Source organism: Bombina bombina, chromosome 8 (genome assembly GCF_027579735.1).
Source record: "Bombina bombina isolate aBomBom1 chromosome 8, aBomBom1.pri, whole genome shotgun sequence".
Taxonomy (NCBI): domain Eukaryota; kingdom Metazoa; phylum Chordata; class Amphibia; order Anura; family Bombinatoridae; genus Bombina; species Bombina bombina.
In genome coordinates this window covers 117,135,140-117,155,712 of record NC_069506.1, presented here as the reverse complement: position 1 = coordinate 117,155,712, position 20,573 = coordinate 117,135,140, and the positions used below count along the sequence as shown (strand labels likewise).

At 38.1% G+C, this 20,573-nt stretch overlaps 1 protein-coding gene across 1 annotated transcript in view; it reads right to left on the bottom strand.

Annotated features, from left to right (window-relative positions):
• VWA1 (von Willebrand factor A domain containing 1) overlaps positions 1–20,573 on the bottom strand; it is a 224,073-nt gene that overhangs the window by 13,766 nt on the left and 189,734 nt on the right. Inside the window, exons 3-5 of the mRNA XM_053690531.1 lie at positions 16,309–16,587; positions 6,999–7,280; positions 2,114–2,383 (exon numbers count right to left, since the gene is read on the bottom strand). Of these exons, the coding sequence (XP_053546506.1) occupies positions 2,114–2,383; positions 6,999–7,280; positions 16,309–16,587 (831 nt within the window). The remainder of the gene's footprint in view (positions 1–2,113; positions 2,384–6,998; positions 7,281–16,308; positions 16,588–20,573) is intronic.

The following is a 20,573-nucleotide window of genomic DNA, read 5'->3' as shown; positions in this document are numbered from 1 at the left end:
ATTTTTCTTCGTTCTCTTGGTATCTTTATTTGAAAAAGAAGGCATCTAAGCTAAGGAGCCAGACAATTTTTGGTTTAAGAGCCTACCCATTTTAGGTTCAGCACCTGGGTAGCACTTGCTGATTGGTGTCTAAATTTAAACACCAATCAGCAAGCACTATTCAGGGTGCTGAACCAAAGATGGGCCTGCTCCTAAGCTTTGATTCCTGCTTTTTCAAACAAATATACCAGGAGAATGCGGAAAATTTTATAATAGGAGCAAATTAGAAAGTTGCTTAAAATTGCAAGCTCTATCTGAATCATGACAGAAAAAATTGGGTTTAGTATCCCTTTAACTATATCAATTGGTCGGTTATATGTAATGTCTCTTGTTGAAGAGAACCAATAAAAACATGAGAAAACATAAGTCTCAATCATAACATTGGTAAAACCATTGTGCACACGGCTCTATTTAATGCCTGTATGTATTTAATATTTACATCAATATAATATTAATTTACACTATTCTCTTTATTCAAAATAACAATTTTATCTGTAAGCACGTCATGGCCTTGCACTGACGAAATGTTTGTTCACTTTCAAGATCCATTGTATGAGTTTTCAAAAATATCAAGATAAAATATGTGGGTAAGTAATAGACGCCATTTTGAATGTACAGTATTTTGTGTTGGGAAGTTGTGGTATTTTGTGTGGGTAAGTAATAGACGCCATTTTGAACGTACAGTATTTTGTGTAGGGAAGTGGTGGTATTTTGTGTGGGTAAGTAATAGACGCCATTTTGAACGTACAGTATTTTGTGTTGGGAAATGGTGATAAATATATTAAGAGGTAGTGCAATTTTTTTTTTTAATATATTGTTTAATCCATTTGAGATGGGGCATTATGAGTATACAGTACATGCATGTAGGATGTATCATTTATATGCATTATACTGTAAAATTGTTCATTATACAACTTTTCAGACTTTATTTGAAAAAAAATTTTTTTTAATTTTGCAAGGTTTCCATCTAGAAACAAGATTAACAGTACTGTACAGGATAATAAATAAATAATACTTTAATTAATCATTAATAATTAAAAAAAAGTCTACAACTACAACCCATTTACAATAGTGGGCTTTTAAACTACTTTTAAATTTCTCACACTGTATAGAACTGGATTGCGGTATACTCGTAATATGAACTTCACTTAAGCGCAATTAACACTAAAAATATTGTGCAAAATACTGCTCCACCATTTAGGCCGAAATGTTCAGGTATGCAGAATTTATTTAAAAATTAAAACACTTTGCAATGCACTTTATCTAGTTATATTGTATTCTTTCTAGTAATTAAACTCTAAACATTGAAGTGTTTCCACTTCCCCAAAGAAAAGCTATGGAATGTAGAACCCTTACACTTTTACATGCTTTACAGTGATTGGTTGACATGTGCAAGAGCTGATTTATATCTGTCTCTAAATAGCCACAATAAAAGGAGGTAGGATAAACAATATTAGATAGACTTTTCTAGGGGGGGGGGGGGGGTGTTCTGGGTCTGCACATTTGTTGCAACGTCTAATGCATAAATAAAAATTAAATTAAAATTGACTTTAATTTCCCTTAATACAGACAGAATTTATCCAAACAAGAGAAAAAAAACCTCACGGAAAGCCCGGGTTCTATGTTATGAGGTATAAGTAGCAGGAAACAAATGCTAATTTACAGCTCACTAGTCAAAAATAGGTAAATAAAAAAAAATAGTAGACCCAAAAGTAAGTTCATAAATGTACAAATGTGACAAAGTAATTTATAACCAATGCATGGTACTAACAGCCTTAAGCAGGTGTCCATGTTGTATGAGTTGCTAGTGTCGTCTCACATACCTCTCAACATTTGTGGCAACTGGTATTATGGAATCAGGAGGTTGAGGGGGTCTGCTGCTGTTTTGTGGGTGGGGCTATGATTAGAGGGGAAGGGGTCACAGGTGGTTAGGGCAGGACCACGGTTGTGTCTTTGGGCGGGGCTGAGGGAAATTCTGCAAATTAAGACATATGGCTATCTCAGAGGAACAGAACACAGAATTGGGACCATATTTCACAAATAGGGACAGTTGGGAGGTCTGGTCATCACATACCTGTTTGCATCTGAACGGTGCTGCACATGGTCTTTCCTGGACCACTCTTATAAATAGGCATTACGCAGACCTGGTTAGTGCTTCCTGGGGTCAAATCTGTTAAAAGCAGGTTGTGGGTCTGGGGTGACACACTGACCACGGAAGACGGACCTGTTTGCTGTGAACAGTGCACAACATAACCTTGTATTTCACCATCAGCAGAGCCCCACGTAGCATTTAAACTGCTACTGCTTAAATCCTCAAGACGCACATACCAGACTTTAACATCCTCTGTATGAAAAAAGTAAAAAAAAAAGTAAACCGTTTGTATTTAAAGAATGGTGCATCTATTTTCCAAAAGTTTCTTAAGATATCCTTGTTATTCCCATTAGACATTATTATACTTTTAAAAATAATTATTATGTAAAATAATTAAAAAAAGGTGACAAGTGAAAACAGTTGTACAAATATGAAAGTATGGAATAAAAAGAAAACAAAAAGATTTTGAAGCCATATGTTTATAGCTATGTATGATTTTATGTGACGAACTATAGATGTTATTTTATTAAGCCAGATCATAACCCAAATATTATCATGTAGCGGTTTGTATATATATATATATATATATATATATAGGCATCAAAGGTAGTTGAGCACTCCAGGTATCCTTTGTAAAATATCCAAACTGCTCAGGGTACACAGCAAAATAGCATATAGTATCAGGAAAAGAGAAGGCACTCTCTGGGTCTCAATTTCAAATAATTTAATGTAAATCTATCAGATTTGGCTCCTAAATCTGACCATTCCAGCTATCCGTAGTTACAGCGTGGATCACAGCTGTTTAACTGAATTGCCAAAACCGCCGACTGCGGTAACCTACGCTCCCCACCAGCTTTTGAGGAACAAACACAGACACCTTCCGGTGTAAGAAATTTTGGAAACCTTGTTTATTGAACCTGTCTTGCTGGTGACAAGTTTTTTCTTGCCTTTACTTTAGGACTCCATTCCTGTGTTAAATACATCTTGGAGAGACTGTTGCTGTTTTAAGGGGGTAGCAAGAGTGATTTGTTCTAAGGAGCGCAATTGTTTGCTACACATGTGATAAACGCTTCCTGAAGCTCCTAATACCCACCGGCACCTTAAACTTGTTTATATCTGTTGTTTTTACACATATGAAATTGTTGGATGTTTTAATCTATGTTTTTATACATATGAATTGATGGATGTATTCATTTATTCATAATTTTGTATTGCAATGAATTTTTTTTGTGTGAATCTGTATATGCAGTATTTTAACGGAGTCATTTTATTTTGATTTTATTGTGTACTATCTAATCTGCTTGTATTAAAACCTATTACTTTAATAGCCTTATTATTGTCCTCATCTGAAAATAATACTTTGTTGGCCCCTATATAATTTATAATTTCATAATATTCAATTTTTTTCATATACGTTTATTCTATTCAAATAGGGCCATATAAGACAAATGTATGACAAGAAGGGAATAAAGGCTTAGGCAATACAACCTCTGCTACAGTAGTTTTATCTGTTTGCAAAAGGCGAGTATATGTATATTTTTAGCTGGTATATTTGCACTATACTAAAGGGACTAGAAGTAATGTATTAAAATAAATGTCATCATTTGTAACATGTCAGAGATTTGCATAATACAATGAAGTGCAGTGTTGTTGCTGAGCATCTGCACTTGGTTAACACAAATAAAGTAGGGTATGGTGTTGTATAAAAGCAAATACATTTTTCTTGCTTAAAGTGCAATACAGGATAAATACTTTTTGTTCTTTAAAAGGGACATTAAACACCTTGTAAATTGTAATTACAAGACTTGTCTGTTGTGTTGCTATAGAATAACACATTAGCCAAGTCTAAATGTTTTAAAGGACTATTAAACACAGCAGAATAGAAAAAAAATCAATATCTGCATAATAAATAGACAATGCAAATGCCCTTATTTTGAATTTCACACGAGTAGTATATTTTTTTTCTGACAAATTTCAAAGTTTCTTTTTCCCGCCAATCACAAAATGCATATACAGGTAGCCTTCAGTTTACGCCGGGGTTAGGTTCCAGGAGGAATGGTTGTAAATCGAAACCAGTGTAAATTGAAACCCAGTTTATAATGTAAGTCAATGGGAAGTGAGGGTGTTAGGTTCCAGGCCCCTCTCAAAATTGTCATAAGTAACACCTAATACATTATTTTTAAAGCTTTGAAATGAAGACTTTAAATGCTAAACAGCATTATAAACCTAATTAAATAACCACACAACACAGAATATATAATTAAACTAAGTTAAATGAACAAAAACATTTGCTAAACAGCATTATAAACCTTATAACATAATCACACAACACAGACTTCACTTGCATTTTTCTGCAAACAGTTATTTCTATGCATTCCAATCTGGACTGATTTATATACAGGAAGATCTAGTTCCTTTGAAATCTGCTCTATAGCTCAGGTCTGGTTAAACTGATTAATTTCAGCTTGCTTGGATTTGCTGCAACACAAGCGGACAACTCTACTGGCTATTTTCATCAATGCACTGCCTCTAAATGCTTTTCAATAGCAGTCACATGACTGGAAAAAAAGGTTGTTATTCTGAAACGGTGTAAATTGGACCGTTGTCAACCGAGGGCCACCTGTACTTATATATTGTACATTCTTGCACATGCTCAGTAGGAGCGGGTGCCTCGAAAATGAGCATATAAAAATATTTTGCATATTTAGATAATGAAGGAAAATTGGAAAGTTGCTTAAAATTGTGGGCTCTATGTGAATTATGAAAGTTTAATTTTGACTTTAGTGGTCTTTAAAAGCAAATTAACATCCTTGCTAACTAGTTTAAATAGCCAAACCCACACATCATTTGCCTGATATGGAAGAGCCAACCTGGGCTTTAGTGCACTGACAACAAGGATAGCCAGTCACAAAGTTAGTATAAAATACATTGTTTTGCAGTTCTTATCTGATAAAGCCAATTAGAGACAGATATGTAGCAGTTAGCCTTGAGAAGTTAGCAGGGTGCTAGTTCTGTGAGTTAAATTTTGCTCAATTTTCAAAGCTAAATTACATGAAAACTGGGCAAAATAAATAATGAAAATAAATTGCAAAGTTGTTTCATTATGCATACAATGACATTAAAGTCAAAATTAAACTGTCATGATGCAGACAGAGATTGGAATTGTAAATGTAATATGTGTTAAAATAAGTTGTATAATTATTTTATTCCTGTAAAAAATATATAATTATTTTGATCCTCTGAAAAAGTATTTTATTAAGCAGTACCTATTGTAAGGTCAGACAATCAATACAAATATTGACAAACTGGTTAAATTAGAAACCTGTAAATAGGGTTGCCAGGAGTCCAGTATCACACCAGGCAGTTGAGTATTTCAGCGGGGACGGCCCAGTAAAATCTATACAAAGATACTTGACACTTAAATATCCAGTTTTTTTAAAGTACCCTGAGTGGCAGCAAAATTTTAAAGACTTCCTGTGTCTCTGTTCATCACAAATATGACCAAGAAGCAGTGACATTGCACATGTACCACTCTATGTGGTATATTCATTAGGAGGTGAATGGCAGGCAAATTGAAACAATTAATTTCCTGCTATTAACTATGTATTATGAAGGGCCAAGCCCAGTATATCCTGCAATAAGATCTGAATTAGCCCTGCACATTGCATAGTGAATGCTGTGTACGCTCCACCTAAAATATGAGAATTGCAGGTGAATTGTATTCAGCATTTACTATGCATTGTGCAGGGCTAACTCATCTCTTCTCACAGAATATACTCACTGGGCTTGGGCCCTTGATAACACATAGTACATTAAATATTTCAAATCACTTTTACAATTCACCTGCAATTCATTCCTTTGTGAATAGAGCCCTATATGTTTCTGACAGTCTGCATGGTGCTAAAACACTGTTTATGAGTATTATTTGTAGCAACTAAGGTAAAATCACTGCTTTTTGATTTTCACTGGGAACCATGGGGTCAAAGAATACAGATCTATGTATGGTATTGCCAGTCAAACAGGGCCAAACCACTGCTATGTGTGTTACTGGCAGCCAAGGGAGAGAAGAAAAAAAAAATCACTGTTCATTTGTGAAAAATGTATATGGCAGTTCAAACGTGGGGGTACAGCTTTGTGGAGGGGCCATTGTGTGATGCTATTTGCATTAAAGGGACAGTCTACGCCAGATTTTTTTTTTATTACCCATTCCCCAGTTTTGCACAACCAACACAGTTATATTAATACACTTTTTACCTCTGTGATTACCTTGTATCTAAGCTTCTGCAGACTGCCCCCTTATTTCAGTTCTTTTGACAGACTTGCATTTTAGCCAATCAGTGTTGACTCCTAGGCAACTCCATGGGAGTGAGCACAATGTTATCTATATGGCACACATGAACTAGCGGTGTCTTGTTGTGAAAAAAAATGTTAAAATGCCCTGAGCTAAGAGGCAGCCTTCAAGGACTTAGAAATTAGTATATTAGTCTACCTAGCTTTTATCCTTCAACAAAGGATACCAAGAGAAGAAAGCAAATTTGATGCTAAAAGTAAATTGGAAAGTTGTTTAAAATTACATACCCTATCTGAATCATGAAAGTTTAATTTTAAGTAGACTGTCCCTTTAAGTGTGCAGTCACTTATAGTTCATCCAGTATTTTCATGGAGGACACCTGGCAACCCTACCTGTAAACGTAAACCTTGTCAAAAATGATGGAGGAACAGGCAAATAATGGCAAGGGAGATATGTTCAAAGTAAGAAGTTTCAGACGCTGGCCATAGTATCTTAGCATAAACATATTTTTCTCTGGATAACTATATTGCTTTCCCTTATTCATAGAAGATTCTGTGTGATAATGAAAAAACTTACTTTCTTCAGTGCAAGCAATGGCTGACAATGCTTTTTCCCCTCCAGATTTGTATATGGCTGACACTGTAACCAAGTAAGTGGTGTTGGGCTTCAGATTTTCCAGGACAGTGCTGTTTATGTTACTGGTCACGTTGACTGTATAGACTTCATTGCTGGGAAGTGGCCCATATTGTATTTCATAGTGTGTGACGCTGTCTAGCGTGGGACCCCAGCTCACTCGGAAACCGTGAGAAGTGGGCTCAGATATGAGAACCTGAGCTGGGCTGATTTCTTCTATTTCATCTACAAAAATAAAGACAATAATTTAGTTAGCTTACAGGTCTGTAAAATGTTCAGCTTTGATTATTACTATTTTAAAGCAGAAGGAATTAGCATACTACTAAAATAAAGTTTAAATGGACCATTACATTAAAAACAATGACATATTTTAATTCATTAGAGCATGTCATTTTAAGACAAGTGGCCCTACACCTCTATGTGTTTAACCACTGCAAAGGGTGGGTGGTTCTACTACATTTTACTGTCCTTTCTTGATGTCTCACCTTCTCCTGGACAGAAAAGAGCTGTCTTGAAAGTTCATGGAAACTGTCACTTCTAACACCTGCACAAATGTCACTGACTAGATCAATATTAACTCTTTGGGGCCGATTTATCAAGGGCCGAATGGCCCCTGTTTCTGCGCGAGCCTTCAGGCTCGCCGGAAATAGCAGTTATGAAGCAGCGGTCTTAAGACCGCTGCTCCTTAACTGGTCCACTGCCTCTGAGGCTGCGGACATCAATCCGCCCGATCTTATACGATCGGGTTGATTGACACCCCCTGCTAGCAGATTGGCCGCAAATCTGCAGGGGGCGGAATTGCATAAGCATTTCACTAGAAATGCTTGTGCAATGTTAAATGCTGACAGCGTATGATGTCGGCATTCAGCGATGTCTGGCGGACATGATACGCTACAGCGTATCATGTCCGCCAGACTTTGATAAGTCGGCCCCATAGAGTAGATTCTGTACTATTTAAAAATGTTCTTACAGAACTTAAAGAATATTTTTGGAGATAAAATATTTATATACTTCTCAGATGGAAAAAATAGCTATTGATCTGCTAGAATAATTATTTAGAAGCAATGATACCTGGCTAGATTACAAGTGGATTGCTAATTTATCGCGTGCCCGCAAATGGGCAAATTTGCCCGTTTCCGAGGCGCACAATAAATAACCAGCCATTTACAAGTGGCTGGTTATTGCGGTAGCGCTCAGAAAATTAACCAGAGATCAAATCCCCAATGCCCCCAAAATAAAGGGTCTATTAGTTTTTTACGGAAAAAAAACATAATTTATGTTTACCTGATAAATTTATTTCTCTTGTAGTGTATCCAGTCCACGGATCATCCATTACTTATGGGATATATTCTCCTTCCCAACAGGAAGTTGCAAGAGTCCACCCACAGCAAAGCTGCTATATAGCTCCTCCCCTAACTGCCATTACCAGTCATTCGACCGAAAACATGCAGAGAAAGGAAAACCATAGGGTGCAGTGGTGACTGTAGTTTAATGGGAAAATTACCTGCCTTAAAGTGACAGGGCGGGCCGTGGACTGGATACACTACAAGAGAAATAAATTTATCAGGTAAGCATAAATTATGTTTTCTCTTGTTAAGTGTATCCAGTCCACGGATCATCCATTACTTATGGGATACCAATACCAAAGCTAAAGTACACGGATGATGGGAGGGACAAGGCAGGTACTTAAACGGAAGTTACCACTGCCTGTAAAAAACCCTTTCTCCCAAAAATAGCCTCCGAAGAAGCAAGGTATCAAATTTGTTAAATTTGAAAAAGTATGAAACGCAGACCAAGACTCCGTCTTGTAATCTGTTCAACAGAAGCCACATTTAAAAAAGGCCCAAGTGAAAACCACAGCTCTAGTAGAATGAGCTGTAATCCCTTCAGGAGGCTGCTGTCCAGCAGTCTCATAAGCTAAATGAATTATGCTTTTTAACCAAAAAGACAGAGAGGTTGCTGAAGTCCTTTGACCTCTCCTCTGTCCAGAATAGACAACAAACAAGGTGAATGTTTGATGAAAATCTGTAGTAGCTTGTAAGTAAAACTTTAAAACACGAACCACGTCCAAATTGTGTAATAGACGTTCCTTCTTTGAAGAAGGATTAGGATACAAGAATGGAACAACAATCTCTTGAGTGATATTCTTGTTAGATACCACCTTAGGTAAAAACCCAGGTTGGTACACAGGACTACCTTATCCGTACGGAGAACCAGATAAGGAGAATCACATTGCAACGCAGATAACTCGGAGACTCTATGAGCCGAGGAAATAGCTACCAAAAAGGAACTTTCCAAGATAGAAGTTTGATATCTATGGAATGAAAAGGTTCAAATGGAACTCCTTGAAGAACCTTAAGAACCAGCTTTAAGCTCCATGGCGGAGCAACATTTTTAACCACAGGCTTGGTTCTAACCAAAGCCTGACCAAATGCCTGAACGTCTAGAATACCTGCCAGACGCTTGTGCAAAAGAATAGACAGAGTAGAAATCTGTCCTTTTAAAGAACTAGCTGACAACCCTTTTCTCAAAATCATCTTGGAGAAAAGATAATATCCTGGGAATCCAGACTTTACTCCATGAGTAACCCTTGGATTCATAACAATAAGATATTTACACCATATCTTATGTTAAATTTTCCTAGAGACAGGCTTTTATGTCTGTATTAAGGTATCAATTACTGACTCGGAGAAGCCATGCTTTGATAACATCAAGCGTTCTGTCTCCAGGCAGTCCATCTCAGATTAGTTATATTTAGATGGTTGAAAAGACCCTGAGGTAGAGGGTCCTGTCTCAGAAGCAGAGACCGTGGTGGAAAGGATGACATGTCCACCAGATCTGCATACCAGGTCCTGCGTGGCCACGCAGGCGCTGTCAAAAGCACCAAAGCACTCTCCTGCTTGATCTTGTGCAAACCCCTCCGGAGGGAATTCCCACTCCCCCGGATGAAAAGTCTGACGACTTAGAAAATCTGCCTCCCAGTTCTCAACACCTGGGATAGGGATAGCTTTTAGACAAGAGTGAGTCTCTGTCCAGTGAATTATTTTAAGACTTCTAACATTGCTAGGGAACTTCTGTTCCCCCTTGATGGTTGATGTAAGCCACAGTCGTGATATTGTCCGACTGAAATATGATGTACCTCAGAGTTGCTAACTGAGGCCAAGTCTGAAGAGCATGGAATATCGCTCCCAGTTCCAGAATATTCATTAGAAGGAGGGTCTCCTCCTGAGTCCACTATCCCTGAGCCTTCAGGGAGTTCCAGACTGTATCCCAACCTAAAAGGCTGGCATCTGTTGTAACAATTGTCCCATCTGACCTGCGGAAGGTCATACCCTTGGACAGATGGACCCGAGATAGTCACCAGAGAAGAGAATCTCTGGTTTCTTGGTCCGGATTTAACAGGAGAACAAATCTGTGTAATCCCCGTTCCTCTGGCTGAGCATGCATAGTTGCAGTGGTCTGAAATGTAGGCATGCAAACGGTACTATGTCCCTTGCCGCTACCATTAAGCCGATTACATTCATGTACTGAGCCACCAAAGGGCGCGGATGGAATGAAGAACACAGCAGAAATTTAGAAACTTTGACAACCTGGACTCCGTCAGGTAAATTTTAATTTCTACAAAATCTATCAGAATCCCTAGGAGGGAAACCCTTGATATTGGGGATAGAGAACTCTTTCCTTGTTCACTTTCCACCCATGCGATCTCAGAAATGCCAGTACTACGTCCGTATGAGACTTGGCAACTTGGATGTTTGACGCCTGTATCAGGATGTCGTCTAAATAAGGGGCCACTTCTATGCCCCGCGGCCTAAGGACCGCCAAAGTGACCCCAGAACCTCCATAAAGATTCTAGGGGCTGTAGTTAACCCAAAGGAAAGAGCTACAAACTGGTAATGCCTGAATAGTTTCCATCTTAAATGATAGAATTCTAAAGAATTTGTTTAAGATCTTTTAGATCCAAAATAGGTCTGAAGGTTTCCTTTCCTTGGGAACCACAAACCGATTTGAGGAAAACTGTGTCCCTGTTCCTCTATTGGAACTGAATGGGTCACGTACACAATGCAAGAATGTCTCTTTCTTTATCTGGTTTGCAGATAAATGTGAAAGGCAAAAACTCCCCTTTTTTGGGGGGGGAAAGCTTTGAAATCCAGAAGATATCTCTGGGGTATAATTTCCAATGCCCAGGGATCCGTTACCAGATAGGGGTCCGTTCCTCATGCTGTTTTAGAGGCAGCAGCAGGCTCCTTGACCTGCTTATCTTTGTTCCAGGTCCGGTTGTCTCCAGACCGCCTTGGACTGAGCAAAAGTTCCCTCTTATTTTGCCTTAGAGGAAGTTGATGCCACACCTGCCTTGAATTTTCGAAAGGCACGAAAATTAGGCCTTTTTTGTCCCTTGATTTGGACCTGTCCTGAGGAAGGGCATGATCTTTTCCTCCAGTGATATAAGTAATAATCTCCTTCAAACTAGGCCTGAATAGGGTCTGCCCCTTGAAGGGAAGTTAAGTAGCTTATTTATTAAAGTCACAACAGCTGACCATGATATAAGCCATAGCGCTCTGCGCGCCAGTATAGTAAAAAACAGAATTCTTAGCCGTTAGTCTAGTCAAAGGAACAAAGGCATCAGAAAACAAAGGAATTGGCTAGCTTAAGTGCTCTAAGCTTGTCAAATATATTCATCCAATGGAGCCTGTAAAGCCTCATCAAGAGACTCAAACCAGAACGCCGCAGCAGCAGTGACAGGAGCAATGCGTGCAAGGGGCTGCAGGATAAAACCTTGTTGAATAAACATTTTTTATCCATTGGATCTAAAAAAGCACAACAGTCCTCGCCAGAGGTAGTGGTACGCTTAGCTAGAGTAGAAACTCTTCTCTCCACCTTAGGAACTGTCTGCCATAAGTCCTGTGTGGTGGCAACTATTAGAAAACATTCTTCTAAAAAATAGGAGGGGAAGAGAACGGCACACCTGGTCTATCCCATTCCTTATGAAAAATTTTAGTAAACCTCTTTAGGTATTGGAAAAACATAAGTACACACCGGCACTGCATATTATTTATCCAGTCTACACAATTTCTCTGGCACTGCGATTGTACACATTCATTCAGAGCAGCTAAAGCCTCCCTGAGCAACAAGTGGAGGTTCTCAAGCATAAATTTTAAATGTAGAAATATCAGAATCAGGTTAAATCATCTTCCCTGAGTCACAAATATCACCCACAGACTAAGCATATTGTGAGGTAGTATCAGACATGGTTCTTAAAGCGTCTGTATGCTCTGTATCTACCCCCAGAGCTGTTTTGCTTTCCTTTAATTTCAGGTAGTCTGACTAATACTGCTGCCAGTGTATTATACACAACCTTTGCCATGTCTTGTAAAATAAACGCTATGGGCGCCATTGATATACTTGGCGCCATTTGAGCGTGAGTCCCTGGAGCGGGAGTCAAAGGGTCTGACACGTGGGGAGAGTTAGTCGGCATAACTTCCCCCTCGACAGAATCCTCTGGTAAAATAAACGCTATGGGTGCCCTTGATGTACTTGGCGCCATTTGAGCGTGAGTCCCTAAAGCGGGAGTCAAAGGGTCTGACACGTGGGGAGAGTTAGTCGGCATAACTTCCCCCTCGACAGAATCCTCTGGTGATAATGTTTTTAAATACAAAAAATGATCTTTATTGTTTAACATGAAATCAGTACATCTGGTACACATTCTAAAATGGGGTTCCACCATGGCTTTAAACATAATAAACACAGAGCCTCCTCTATGTTAGACATGTTAGAACTAATAAAGAGACTAGTAAGCTTGGAAAACACTTTAAATCAAGTTAACAAGCAAATATAACAAACGTTACTGTGCCTTTAAGAGAAACAAATTTTGTCAAAATTTGAAAAACAGTGAAAAAAGGCAGTAAATCAAACGAAATTTTTACAGTACATGTAATAAGTTAACAGAGCATTGCACCCACTTGCAAATGGATGATTAACCCCTTAATGCAAAAAACAGATAAAAAAAAAAAAAAAAAAAAAACGACATTTTTTTAAACAGACACAACAAAACTGCCACAGCTGAGCTGTGGATTACCTTCCCTATAACTGTTTCTATGCAAAATTTAAGCCAGCCATGTGGAAAAATTAGGCCCCAATAAGTTTTATCACCAAACATATGTTAAAAAACGATTAAACATGCCAGCAAACGTTTTAAAACACATTCTTATAAGAGTATGTATGTCTATTTATAAGCCTGATCCAGTCGCTATCACTGCATTTAAGGCTTTACTTACATTACTTCGGTATCAGCAGTATTTTCTTAGTCAATTCCATTCCTTAGAAAAATATATTACTGCACATACCTTAGCATATATCTCTATCAATCAGCCTGGTACCAGTCGCTTTCACTGCATTTAAAGGCTGTACTTACATTACTTCGGTATCAGCAGTATTTTCTTAGTCAATTCCATTCCTTAGAAAAATATTTTACTGCACATACCTTATTTGCAGGAAAACCTGCACGCCATTCCCCCTCTGAAGTACCTTACTCCTCAGAATGTGTGAGAACAGCAACTGGATCTTAGTTACGTCTGCTAAGATCATAGAAAAAACGCAGGCAGATTCTTCTTCCAAATACTGCCTGAGATAAACAGCACACTCCGGTGCCATTTAAAAATAACAAACTTTTGATTGAAGAAATAAACTAAGTATAAAAAACCACAGACTCTCACGACCTCCTATCTATGTTGAGACTTGCAAGAGAATGACTAGTAATGGCAGTTAGGGGAGGAGCTATATAGCAGCTTTGCTGTGGGTGGACTCTTGCAACTTCCTGTTGGGAAGGAGAATATATCCCATAAGTAATGGATGATCCGTGGACTGGATACACTTAACAAGAGAAATGTAGCATTTTTTTTCATAAAAAACTACTGCACTAGGCAGTTTTAAGGGCTTAAAGTAGGCCGGTGTGGGTGTTAGAAGAAAAAATGGCACTGAAAGTGCCTTTATATTGGGGTCTATCAGAACTGTGTGTTCCCAGTAAATATATATGCATATGCTTATATTCATATATATTTATGTGTTAATATGTGTATATACACATATAAACACATAAATATATATGTATATATAGAAGAAAGAAGACTCCACACTCAGAAATCAAGTAGTATACAACTTTAAAAATGTATTCATGCATTTTAAAACCACAGGATCCACGAAAAATACACAACAAATAAAATCACCACTTGTAGCAAACTGCTGTACGCGTTTCGGGCTCCTCCCAGCCCTTGTGAGTGTCGACACTGAAGAATCGCCATAGGTAGTAGCCGGAGTCCGAGTGCTGAGGGTTTTGAACTGCTTATATGTATGTATGTATGTGTATATATATATATATATATATATATATATATTTATAATCTGTCGCCCTTCGCTGCTCTAGTTCTCATGCAGTGTCACATGGGATAAGAAAAAAGCTCCCATTGGAGCCTATGGAAGCGCACTCTCGTGAGAGCAATGCTTTTGTGCAATGTGAACGCGACCTCACTTGTAATACCAGCGCACATTTCCGTGTGCTGGTATTACTAAGTTGAGAGCAAATATCGCTTTTGAGGAAGGGATATTTTGCACTCAAATTGTAATCTGGCCCATAATGTATTAAAATAATTTTAAGTATTTTAGGTGATAGTTGGGGGAGTTTTATATTTATATATATATATAGTTGACTAATTGCCATTCACTTTCCTCTTTAGAATGGAAGAAACAAAAAAGGTCAATAGTTTGTACATAAATGTGCACCCAAAAGAAAATGTACATTCCCCTAGAATGTTTCTCTTCATGCCACTCACTTTTGGGGAGCCTGACTAAATCTATCAATTACAATTATCATCTGAGTCAGTAGTTAAAACTGTTCTACCTCAAAAACAATATTTGAAAACCTCCTAAATCTGATTGTCTTGTTCTCAAGCAAACATTGTACAGCTGAAAATAAATTATAATTTGTTAAAAAGAATTAATAACTATGGAAGTATTTTTGGAGTTGGCATCTCACCCAATCACATATTGGAGTAATCACCATAACTTGTATCAGAAGAGAGAAAACAATCTTCCATCATAACACGCAAGATGGGCTTTAATTTTTCAAAAGGTTCAGTTTCCATTTTACCAGACATAGAATGTTAAGAATACTTCCCTATTATACTAATGTTCTACTCTTCCAGTTGTTTCATCAGTAATAATGGCCAAACAATTGGATTATTTAACTTTTACCAATCTTCCTAATGAGAAAACGATATGTAGGCTTCCACTTCAACAATCTAAGCCTCTATGATCTTCATAGTTGGTGTCCATTACATATATCATTGGCTGTTAAAACCTGAATCTAATTTTAAAACTTTCCTTTAGTTGGCCACTTTGGAATCTGAAAATACTTGGACTTGGCACATCAAAAAAAGTATTATACATCCCCTCTTTTATTTGTATGTGCCAGTGCAAGAAATATTTGTAGCCACAGAGCTTGCTTCATTCTGCTCTCACATGCCATAGTCAATTTAAAACATGTGTGAATCTTATTGTAAAATATTTGATGCCTGATGCCTTAGAAAGAATCAAATTCTTGAACAGGCTACAGTACTACGGACTATTCTAGGGAGCCAGTGACTTATCATAAAATGTCACAGGAATAATCATAACGGACCTTGGAGTACCCTGGGGATTGGGTCACACCTTACATATATGTGTATGAGGAATGCCGGGACCCCAATACTAGCTTTTTTCTTCAAAGAGTGCTAAAATTGAAGGTATCTCAGATACATTGTAGGTGGCCATGTCTTACATATTTGCCTAAGCTGAAATCTATGCTTTAAAGAACTGGATCCTGGTTAGCTATATTTCTGTAGAGCCACTAGAGAGTAGATATACAGATTGAACTGTGTGGAATCACATATGGAATACAGCATTACTCTAGATACTTTTTAAACCCATTGAACATTACCTGCTTATTTATTGCTCCCAGTACTCTGACTAACCTGGATATCTAACCTACTGTTTCCCCCCCCCCCTGTCTGATCCACACCCATCTACTATATCCCTGATTACATGTGGTTATGCAGTGGATTGTTTCCTTAGACCTCTGCCTTTTATTATCTGCTCTCAGATTTTCTTAGACATCTGTATCGTAACTTAGCAATTGATTGGCTAGTTCTACACATCAGTTTACTGGTTTCCTGTCTGATAGTCACAATACAATCACATATTTCAAAAACTGGACACTTACCAGGCAATGTGGAGACCTGAATAGTTTGGGGTTGAACATACTGGACATTGGATTCAGGAAATAGCGTAACATTATAAATGGTGCCTGGTATTAGGTTGTCAAGCACCACACTTGTTTCATCTCCAGACAAGCTCTTCTGTAGCTTCCTCTCTGGAGCTGGAGCTGCACTGTACTCCAACATATAATGTCCTGTGTCACCTGACAATATCCTGGGCCATGTCAACCGGAAGCTGCTTGTTGTTATATCTGAAGCTTGTAGCCTTCTTGCTCTGATTATATCTATGAAAGGAAAAAGAGTGAAACTTCAGCAAAACAGATATTTATGGAAAAACCCTATGACACATTTGCCTAATATTTCTTTCATGTAATTGGCAAGAGTCCATGATGTAGTGATGTATGAGATATACATTCCTACCAGGAGGGGCAAAGTTTCCCAAACCTCAAAATGCCTATAAATACACCCCCACTACACCCACAATTCAGTTTTACAAACTTTGCCTCCTATAGAGGTGGTGAAGTAAGTTTGTGCTAGATTTCTACATTGATATGCGCTTCTCAGCATGCTGAAGTCCGGTTCCTCTCAGAGTGCAGTGAATGACAGAGGGATGTGAAGGGAGTATCACCTATTGAATGCAATGGTCATCCTAAAGGGGATCTATTTCATAGGTTCTCTGTTATCGGTCGTAGAGATTCATCTCCTACCTCCCTTTTCAGATCAACAATATACTCTTATATACCATTACCTCTACTGATTCTCGTTTCAGTACTGGTTTGTCTATCTACTTTATGTAGATGAGTGTCTTTTGGTAAGTATGTTTTCTTTTATTTAAGACACTCTCAGCTATGGTTTGACACTTTATATGTAAAGTTCTAAATATATGTTTTGTACTTATATTTGACATGATTCAGGTTTATCAGTATATTTCCTTCTTACAGACTATCAGTTTCATTTTGGGAAATGCATATTAAAAAAATTTTTTTAAAAAAAGACTTTTTTGGCGGGACAAATACGTTTGCTGACGTAATTTCGTCATTTCCGGCGTCTTAGTTGGCGCCGAGAGTTTTCACGTAGTTGCGTCATCTATGATTCTCGTGTTGTTGCGGACGTTCTTGGCACCAAAAAATATTTTGTCAGTTGTGGGCGTCATATTTGGCGCCAGATGTTTGACATTATTTAAGTCTTTATTTCATTTTGCTTCTGGTTTCCGGAGGCTTATTTTGTTTGCATTTTTTCCCATTCCTGAAACTGTCATATAAGGAAATTGATAATTTTGCTTTATATGTTGTTTTTTCTATTACATATTGCAAGATGTCTCAAACTGACCCTGTTTCAGAATCTACTACTGGAATCCTGCTGACTGATGTCGGTTCTACCAAAGCTAAGTGCATTTGTTGTAAACTTGTGGTAACTGTTCCTCTGGCTGTAGTTTGTGTTAGTTGTCATGATAAACTTTTAAACGCAGACAATATTTCCATTAGTAGTAATCCATTACCTGTTGTTGTTCCTTCAACATCTAATGTTCAGGATATTCCTGTTAATGTGAGAGAATTTGTTTCTAATTCTATTCAGAAGGCTCTGTCTGTTATACCACCTTCTAATAAACGTAAAAGGTCTTTTAAAACTTCTCATAAATTTGATTAATTTTTAAATGACCGAAAGCATTCTGATTTATCTATCTCTGATGAGGATCTATCTGGTTCAGAAGATTCTGCCTCAGATATTGACACTGACAAATCTTCATACTTATATAAAATGGAGTATATTTGTTCCTTATTAAAAGAGGTGTTGATTGCATTAGATATGGAGGAGACTAGTCCTCTTGATATTAAAACCAGTAAACGTTTAAATTCGTTTTTTAAACCTCATGTAGTTATTCCAGAGGTTTTTTCCAGTTCCTGATGCTATTTCAGATGTAATTTCTAGGGAATGGAATAGACTGGGTACTTCATTTACTCCTTCTTCAAGGTTTAAGAAACTGTATCCTTTGCCGACTGATAGATTGGAGTTTTGGGAAAAGATCCCCAAAGTTGATGGGGCCATCTCTACTCTTGCAAAGCGTACTACTATTCCTACGGTAGATAGTACTTCTTTTAAAGATCCCTTAGATAGGAAGCTTGAATCTTTTCTAAGGAAGGCTTATTTATGTTCAGGTCATCTTCTTAGGCTTGCTATTTCTTTGGCGGATGTTGCTGCTGCTGCTTCAACTTTTTCGTTGGAAACTTTAGCGCAACAAGTACCAGATCATAATGTGTATAGCATTGTTAAGCTAATTCAACATGCTGATAATTTCATTTGTGATGCCATTTTTGATATCATTAGAATTGATGTCAGATATATGTCTTTAGCTATTTTAGCTAGAAGAGCTTTATGGCTTAAATCCTGGAATGCTGATATGACTTCTAAATCAATGTTGCTATCTCTTTCTTTCAAAGGTAATAAATTATTTGGTTCTCAGTTGGATTCTATTATTTCAACTGTCACTGGGGGGAAGGGAGCTTTTTTGCCTCAGGATAAAAAATCTAAGGGTAAATTTAGGGCTGCTAACCGTTTTTGTTCCTTTCGTCAGAATAAGGAACAGAAACCTGACCCTTCCCCTAAAGGAACGGTTTCCAATTGGAAGCCTTCCCCAGTCTGGAATAAATCCAAGCCATTTAAAAAATCAAAATCAGCCCCCAAATCTGCATGAAGGTGCGGCCCTCATTCCAGCGCAGCTGGTAGGGGCAGACTAAGATTTTACAAGGATGTTTGGAACAATACAACATTGTTTCTCAAGGGTACAGAATAGGTTTCAAAATAAGACCGCCTGTGAGAAGTTTCTTTCTCTCACGCATTCCAGTGAACCCAGTAAAGGCTCAGGCTTTCCTGAAGTGTGTTTCAGACCTGGAGTTTTCTGGGGTAATTATGCCAGTTCCCTTTCAGGAACGGGGTCTGGGGTTTTATTCAAATCTGTTCATTGTTCCAAAGAAGGAAAATTCTTTCAGACCAGTTCTGGATCTAAAAATTTTGAATCGTTATGTAAGAATACCAACATTCAAGATGGTGACTATAAGGACTATTCTGCCTTTTGTTCAGCAAGGGCATTATATGTCCACAATAGACTTACAGGATGCATATCTTCATATTCCGATTCATCCAGATCACTATCAGTTTCTGAGATTCTCTTTTCTAGACAGGCATTACCAATTTGTTGCTCTTCCTTTTGGCCTAGCAACAGCTCCAAGGATCTTTTCAAAGGTTCTCGGTGCCCTACTCTCTGTAATCAGAGAGCAGGGTATTGCAGTGTTTCCTTATTTGGACGATATCTTGGTACTTGCTCAGTCTTTACATTCTGCAGAATCTCACATGAATTAACTAGTGTTGTTTCTTCAAAGACATGGTTGGAGGATCAATTTACCAAAAAGTTCCTTGATTCCTCAGACAAGGGTAACCTTTTTAGGATTCCAAATAGATTCAGTATCCATGACTTTGTCTCTAACAGACAAAAGACATCTGAAATTGGTTTCAGCTTGTTGGAACCTTCAGTTTCAATCCTTCCCTTCAGTAGCTATGTGCATGGAGGTTTTAGGTCTCATGACTGCAGCATCGGACGCGATCCCTTTTGCTCGTTTTCACATGAGACCTCTTCAGCTTTGTATGCTGAGCCAATGGTGCAGGGATTATACAAAGATATCACAATTAATATCCTTAAATCCCAATGTTCGACTATCTCTGACTTGGTGGTTAGATCACCATCGTTTAGTTCAAGGGGCCTCTTTTGTTCGTCCAACCTGGACTGTGATCTCAACAGATGTGAGTCTTTTAGGTTGGGGAGCTGTCTGGGGATCTCTGACAGTGCAGGGGGTTTGGAAATCTCAAGAGGCGAGATTACCAATCAATATTTTGGAACTCCGTGCGATTCTCAGAGCGCTTTAGTTTTGGCCTCTTCTGAAGAGAGAACCGTTTATTTGTTTTCAGACGGACAATGTCACAACCGTGGCGTATGTCAATCATCAAGGTGGGACTCACAGTCCTCAAGCTATGAAAGAAGTATCTTGGATACTCTCATGGGCTGATTCCAGCTCCTGTCTAATCTCTGTGGTCCATATCCCAGGTATAGACAATTGGGAAGCGGATTATCTCAGCCGCCAGACTTTACATCCGGGAGAGTGGTCTCTTCATCCAGATGTGTTTTTTCAGATTGTTCAGATGTGGGGGCTCCCAGAAATAGATCTGATGGCTTCTCATCTAAACAGAAAACTTCCCAGGTATCTGTCCAGGTCCAGGG